Source organism: Gossypium hirsutum, chromosome D11 (assembly GCF_007990345.1).
Source record: "Gossypium hirsutum isolate 1008001.06 chromosome D11, Gossypium_hirsutum_v2.1, whole genome shotgun sequence".
Classification (NCBI taxonomy): Eukaryota; Viridiplantae; Streptophyta; class Magnoliopsida; order Malvales; family Malvaceae; genus Gossypium; species Gossypium hirsutum.
In genome coordinates this window covers 15,598,156-15,606,554 of record NC_053447.1, presented here as the reverse complement: position 1 = coordinate 15,606,554, position 8,399 = coordinate 15,598,156, and the positions used below count along the sequence as shown (strand labels likewise).

At 29.4% G+C, this 8,399-nt stretch overlaps 1 protein-coding gene across 1 annotated transcript; it reads left to right on the top strand.

The window, feature by feature from the left end:
* Positions 1-1,394: 1,394 nt before the first annotated feature.
* Positions 1,395-2,316, top strand: LOC107912479 (heavy metal-associated isoprenylated plant protein 46). Its single transcript, XM_016840677.2, has 3 exons — positions 1,395-1,544; positions 1,632-1,710; positions 1,881-2,316. Exons 1-3 carry the CDS (start codon positions 1,539-1,541, stop codon positions 2,138-2,140), a joined length of 345 nt encoding a protein of 114 aa, XP_016696166.1. The 5' UTR covers positions 1,395-1,538; the 3' UTR covers positions 2,141-2,316.
* Positions 2,317-8,399: the final 6,083 nt, after the last annotated feature.

Below are 8,399 nucleotides of genomic sequence, written 5' to 3'. Positions count from 1 at the left end.
CAACACTACTATCAATAGGTTAAGAAATTGTTGGCCAAACTAACTTGATTTTGTTAGATACAAGAAAGAAATTTCCAACAAATTAACAATTCTATTGTCATTATCGCATGTGTGTATGTAAGAGAGAGACAGGGCTATTGGAATTGTCTACATACAAAATTAACTTAAGTTTAGTGTGATTTCTAAAAATATTTTTTATTTTTATTTTCTATTTTCATTTAAGAAAATAATTTTCATTTTTTTATTTTTTTAAAATTGAAAAATGCATTTGATAAATATAAACATAAACATATTTGATACATGTTATTCTATAATAGCAACATGAGTAATAAAATAAAAAAGACTTACATCTATATAGATTTTGACAAAGTTAAAAGAAGTTGGATATTAAAAAATTGTTAAAAATAATTTTTAGGTTCGTATGGATTTGAGTAAGTGAATTCAATAATTAAGTTTAAAGTTGAAGGATTTTTATTTTTTTCAATTTTAAATATTTTCATTTCCAAAAAATTATTATTTATCATTTCTCTGTTTTCTATTTTCAAAAAATAAAAACAAAAACATCTAATGTTAGTGTATTAATTTGTACAATGGGAATACATCCTCCAATGAGAGAAGAAGAAAGAAAGGTCAAGTCCTCCATCGTGCATGACTAATCGAAAGCAACCAAAATCCTTTAATTTTATTCAATAAATAATATGTGCTTATCCTTCTACTTATATTGTAGACTTAAAAATAAGTAAAATTAAAGAAAGATAATTATTTAATTTATTCTTATTGCATTGCACTTCTATTTATATTATATTAAGATAAATATTTAGATTATATATGAATTTTAATTTTGTAAAATTTTACATATGAAATTTGGATTTGATTTAATTTTCACTAATCACTGATAATATTATCAAATTGATATTATTTTTCATTGATATATTAACTACACAAATAATTATAAAAGTAAATACATGTATTTAAATGCGTACAATAGAATTAAAATTAAAATTAAAATTCCACGTATGCATAAAACCACAATTCACATTTCATTTATATAATTATACAAAATCAATTTACATATTCAACTAAAGTTTATGTTATGTTTATTATATCAAATCCATTTTTCATGTAAGAAGATTAAGCGAGGTTGACATTCAACAACTCCATGCTCCCTTAATCATTTTATATTAGTTACATACATCTTTTTATTGTAAATTAGTTGAGTCTTTGTTGGAACTCCTTGTTAGGGCCACCTTAGGCAGAAAATCAAAGTAAATGAGTTGAACTGACAAAGTAAAAGTCTGTATGGTTTGGCTGCAGGTGCAGTGCCCCTTTCCACAGGAAGTCAACGGTTCCTCGAACTTGCAATGAAATATCCAGTGGGGAATAACTGAACTCTGTCACCCTTTATAAATACCCCAACAAAGCATTTGCTGCCATGGCCCATAACTCCAAGTAACAACTTTTGTTTCTCCTTTAACTTCTTCTTCTTCCTCCAAACATCTTTTGTCTTTTTCTTTCGATTTTAACGGATAAACGTCACCATGAAGGTATGCGACTGAACCATATGGATTAATGTGTGGTAATAAAAAAGTTTCCAATTTTATTGAATTTTCTTTTTCTTTTTTTTTTGTCAGCAAAAGATGGTAGTGAAGGTTACCATGAAGGGCGAGAAATCCCGCTCTAAGGCGTTGAAAATTGTAGTTGGTCTCTCAGGTGATAAAAACCAACTGAAACCAAATTTTTTAACTATAAGAATAACTCATTATAAATACTGAATTGAATAATTTACACAGTAAACTATTTAAACTAACTAGTTTACCAACTTTTATTTCCCATGATTTAATTGGGGGATTTTATGCTAATTGTTGGGTATTTTTGGAAAGGGGTGGAGTCGGCTTCGTTGAAAGGCGATGACAAGAGCCAAATAGAGGTAACAGGGGATGGTGTGGATGCAGTTAAGCTAACCAGTCTGCTAAGGAAGGGCGTGGGGTACGCCGAGCTGGTCAGCGTCAGTGCCGCTGATAAGAAGGATGATAAGAAAGACGAGACGAAGCTACTGCCACCCTTCTACTATTATCAGTGTCAACCGGTGCCTCCGTACGGATACGTCGAAAACTATGGACCCTCTTGCTCCATCTTGTAATCACAGACACACGGAATTTTACACTTCATAGTCGACAACAACAAATGATATATATTACTTGGCTTTAATTCCTCGGTTCCTGTTCATCTCAAAATTAGACCTCTAATTTCTGTGTTTCCTATGCAATTATTTTTGTTGTTGTTTTCATTATTGAAAAAGAGTGATTGGGTTTCAAAGTTAGAAATACTTTTTCCATCTTCAAAATTTTACAAATATATATTAAAAAAAAGGATAAATTATACCATTAGTCACTAAGTTATGAGTAAGGTTTGATTTTGGCCACTAAATTATTTAAATTTTTTCATTTAAGTCACTAGACTGTTAAAATCGATGCTATATAGCTTTCTTTGTTCACATTGCTTGCACCAATAAAAAACTCTCTTTCCCTTTTGTCTTTTATAGTTCATTTTTTTTCATGAAACAATTTTTGATGTCACGAATTTACGAACTAAAGTTCAAACAACTTTTTTCACTGATATCCAATATTGGCCATTAAATTGACTTAGATTTAAAGTATGCTCTTTTACCTATCAATGAACATTGATCTACTGTACCAATCATTGAATCATTACTTGAAACTTGGTGACGAAACTTTTAAAAAAAAAAACTTAATAATCTAGTAACTTAAATAAAAATTTTTGTATAGTTCAGTGACCAAATTATGATTAAAACAAAAACTCGGTGTTGTATTTATAGCAAAAAAAAATTATGATTATATTATACCAAAATTATATGGAGATTTTGTGACAAATAAATAGTGGATACTCTTTGATAAACACGTAGTTTGGCAAACATCCGAGAATATTGTTGTTAATACATATTTCATAAAAAATAGAGATGTTTATATTTTGAAATATTAATAAAATTAGAATTATATGCTAGAATTTTGGTGTTACAAGAATCGAATTTAAACGCTTTTAAATATATTTTAGTTTCTGATTGTAGATATAGCAATAGAAATCTGGTTAATGCATTTTCATAGTAAAATCGTTAAATTATCACATTTTTGGGTTGTGCTTAAATCAGATCAAACTTCCATGAATTGACTCTACAATTATTGAATTAAAGTAGTAAACGATCTTTTCTTAAAAAATTATCTTCAAATCAACACACAATAAAAGAATGCTCAAGTTGGTAGGCGTCGATTTCAATTAACTTAAAATTATTTTATTTTATTTCAATAAAAAAGGAATAAAACTCAAAGTTGGACTAAGAGATCGGAATTCATTGACATTATGGCTCAACCTTCTAGATTTTTCTTGTTTAATAAAATTAAATCTTGATTTTTAAAATCATTTTGATAGATTTTAATTAAATAAAATCTATTTCAAATATGTTCTAAGAAAAACCAACATTTTTAACATTTAAGTGATGTCATTATCTCTCACCTTAAACAAAAAATTATTGTCAACCACATCCTTTGATAAAACAACATAAAAACAAGTACAAAAAAGAAAAAGGGTACTGTTTATTGCATGGGCCTTAGTTAATTGGGCTTCCTTCGGACAAGTTTTGCCCTACTTCAGATGAACTTGTACCTCCACTGGATTGTCAGAGTTTGCAACCAAATCACAAAACTTAAAAGAAGAAACGATATATACGTTACATATATCCACTAAATGAAAAGGTGAAATCAATTAAGGGTATAGGGTATGAAAATGGTGAGAAATTAAATGAGGACCTGCTTGACTCCTCTGATGCCAACTAGGAAGGGCCAATCCATTTTTGACAGCATCCATAGTTGGCATGCAGGGAGCCAGGCAGATCAGATTAGATTACAAACCTCATCCTTTCACTCTTTTTTTTTTCATTCAAATACCTTATGAATAGACCAGGGCTGAATAAAGAAGCTGTCATCTGAAAGTGAACTGAAAACAGATAAAATTTTGTAACGTAAAGAGAAAAGAAGTTTACATGTTGAAGAGAATGCCACAAAGTAACGTATTTATAGATGTTACTTGGGTTTTGCAGTAAAAAAGTAAATAATCATAAAGTAAGAAAGTAAGAGATACGCATTCAACTCTACGTATCATATACAACATTGAAAGTGATGCATTTTCAAGGATGGATTTACTTACTATAAAAATGGTCTGTTATGGTAATCACGTTTTTGGCAAGGTATAATAATAATGGGAAGAAAAATCCTAAAATTTAATGCAAAATAGAATATATCTTTTTAATTTAATTCCCGTAATATATACATATATATCGGAGGAAGTGGTCACGTACAGTTCAATCATGGCTGACCGGCGACTGGTGCACACTGCAGAAACATGCTGCTGCAAATAGTTGAGTTGAGTTTAGCAGTGCTCTCTCTATCAACCCATAGCACATAACTTGGAAACTTCATTCATTTATATGGGATTTAAGGGCTATGTGTAGCTAAGAAAAGGGACAACAACAAGTCCAGGGAAAGAGAGAGGACAGTGCTATAAAACCAGACGGCAATTGCAAACGATTGGATTATTATTATTATTTTTAAATAAGATGTAATAATTAATTAAAGGGAATAATAATATACTAATTTTAAAACCCGAAAATCAAGCATACTATTGGTTTTACAACTTCCCAGATCTTGGTTGTTGTTTTACCTTGCTAAAGTAAAGTGTGGAGCAAAGAAGACAAAGCAATGAGGGGCATTGATGAGAGGATCAGAGGGAGGTGGGAAGACCAAAGCATGAGACAAAGTGACAGCCTCGGCGTGGGTTGTTTGCCGGATTATTTGAGGTCGTTTTATACCCAAATATTTAAGCACATGCTGCGAATACAATAAAAATTGGAAGCAAAGATTTGATAAAAAAGAAAGCGAGGAGTGGGGGGACCCCAAGTGCATGTGGGATACCATTTTGGGCAGAATGGAGGCCGTGATGAGCTCCAATTTTCGCTTTTCAGACGATTTAACTGACTTTGATATATCGACTTTTCTTTAGTTTTCAGCTCGCCACACCCTTCGTCGGCGTCGGCTGACTTGTTAACCTCACTCGCCGCAAAAATAATTGACGTTGTTGTCTTAACCGATTAGTTAAATAAATTTCTTTAATCCAATTATCGATTAAAATATTTAGCTTATATGAATTGATATTGGTTTAATATTAATAACGGTAATCGTTTCAATTTGTTAAGGATCCGTACGTATTCGTATCTCGAAATTCGTTAACATATTAATATTTAATTTGACTTCTAAACCATAACTAAATAATCTATTAAAAAATTAATAATAGTTCTAAAAGGAATTTTTAAAAAATAAAAAATTCTAAAATGTCATAATTCATTTTCTGAAATTATATATATTTTTAGAAAAAATAAAATGTATATAATTTCTAAATAACTTCAAAAAAATCCAAAAATAATTTCTTCTTCTCATACATTATGGGATCACTTTTATAAAAAAGTTGAAAAAATAAATATTTTTATTTTATTTCATATAAGCTATTTCCTCAAAATTTACGAGAAATCATATATATATTGATATTATTATTGAAAAATTATTTAATATTTCTAGTAATATTTTTTATTTATTTCATTTTATATGAGTGTAATATTACGATTTCTAGCCTTTGTTTTTTGATACAATGTTTAGAACTATCCATAGCCACTCCCGAACCTTTAAAAATGAGGATAATGCGCTTCAGTGCACTCGAACTACGTCCTCTTGCACTGACAACAATACCGATGCAAATCGAGTTAAAACTCAATCGGCTAGTAACAATTTTTTTTTTAACTTGTGGTAATGTTGCACGTAATGATAATCATAGGTCAAAGACAAATATTGATATGCATTCTTTAAATTCCCAAAATTTGAGTAACTAAAATGGTAATACTAAATGGCAATTAGCCATAAAAATAGGCTGCAGTAGAAGAAAAATAATGATACTTAAAAAAACAAAAAATAAATGGTCCCCAATGATGAAATGGAACCAAGTGCAGCAAATAATAATTGGACAGTTGGCCTTAGGGTCAATTTATTTATTTTTCCCACATTAAAGATTTTAAAATAATTTGAATAATTAGCTCTTCTTGTTCATGCTTTGCTGTTAGCCTTTTGAGCAATCTCTTTGGCCAAGCCCCATGCATTTTGCCACTCATTTCTTACATTTCCTACTTCACCTATCAAATTCATTGCTACAAAAATAGATAGTTAAAGCCTTGAAGCTTTCACACATATTGGTAATATATGAAAACCTAAAAAAACAATTGGAGTACGAACTGTGGCAGAAATATTAGTAACTAATCCCACACCGATCCTAGTTTGAGCACGAAAATACAGAAAATATATTAATTAGTTGCATCACTCATTAGTCTTAGATTTCAGGTTCTTGCCAGCCTCCTTGTTTCATAGTTTCTTTTACCTTCTCACATGCTTCTAAGTTTGAGTCGTGTGGGATGATGCGGTAAGTTCAAAAAATATTTGAAGCTTTTTTTAGAAATTTATATATATAGGCATTTTAGATTTTCTTTTAACTTTATGAACATTTTAAATTTTTTTATAATCTCAGTAAATTGATTATGAGTATTCACACACACACACAGATATATATATATATTAAAAATGATATTTTTAGAATTTTTAAAGAATTATAATTAATTTTTTTAAAGTACTACACTGAATTTTTTAACTATAGTTCAATGATCATATTAGATATTAACCCTTGAGTTAATGTGTTATATCTTTATTCTATTAAGTGGGTAACAATAATTAATGGACAAGTGATTAAAATGTTATAATCTAATAATGTGGGTGGTCATATCGTAACATTTGATAGCTGGGCAACAAAAAAAAAACTTAACCATAGTTTAGTGACTTTTTTTTATGGTTTACCCTAATTTAATTTATGATTCACTCTTTATTATTATTTTGAAATTACAAAAATTTTAATGAAATCAAATTAATTAACTAATTAAGATAAATTTAGAAGAGAACCCTAAACCTTAAAGTTCCTAGAGCCTCAACCTTGCCTTTGAATCAATGCCTAAAGAGATAAGTATGTATTATTTATTTATTAATAATATCTATATCTATATTAATATCTAAAGTTTGACTATGTTGGTGTCACTTGAGTTTACAATCTCCGGGGTAAATATTATATTGAGATTATTTTTGTCTTTTTATGTTTTTTTTATATAAAATCTAAAAAATATATACATTTGATGAGATTTGAACCCAAAACATCATAAACATGCTCTCTCAATTTTCCATCTCAACTAAAAACATATTTTGTATTTATATATATATTACAAATTCATTATATAATTGTTTTCACTCACATAGTGAGTGCACCATAATTTAGTATTTAATTATAATTTTTTTCTAAAGTCTATTTATAAATATAAAAAGCATGAATGATATAAAATTTTACTTTTATTGGATATTAAAGTCCTAAAACATATCAAATTTCTTATCTTAATGGGCATCCACTTTATAATGAAAATATTTATAATACTCCATTTGGATGTCCATTGATAGATAATAGCTTGTTGAAACCGTACTAGGCCCAATAGCTTATGGGGGAAATCTTAATGAAGGAAAAATAGCACCGGAAAACACATTAATTTGCTGTGAATATCACTAGATTGTTTGATATCGTGTTTAGTCATAGAACTGAGTAAACAATAAAACTGAAATAGAAATAGCAAAAGTAGAGAGAGGTTTACACATAGTCGTTTGTTTACGTAGTTCGGAAACAATTTTACTCTGCGGAGCCTTGCTCAGTGAATGGTCTCTTATTCCTTAATTGATCCAACCACATATTGGTGTAAGCTTAAACTACCCTTCTACCAGATGTATTTGTAGCACCAATAGCCAGTCCCAACTAATTACAACCACTCACCCAAACCTCACTTGCAAAAGTTTAAATTCACTCACAAATAATGCTTGCAATTGAGTGCGAAAACAAACGAAGAGAATAATTAACCAAAATAATAATTCACAACTCTCTACCCAAATAATAATAGTACCTTCGAATGTACGATGTGCTGCCTATTTATAGGCATCCTAGGTAACATAGATAAGTACCAAGTAATCAAAATAAACTTAACTTTGTATTCAACTAGTTAAGTCCTAGGTAAATAAAAAAAGCCCTCCTTGAAAATAGCCATTGGTGAAGTCTTTGAGGAGAAAAAAAATTCTCTCTTTAATCTAAGTCGAATCCAATCTCTTCACATATTGCTCTTATTGATAATTTTATTTTTTGAGAACAAGAATGTGGCTTTCCATGAGGCCCATTTGCATAAAAGAAGGCCCATGTCATAAAGGCCAACA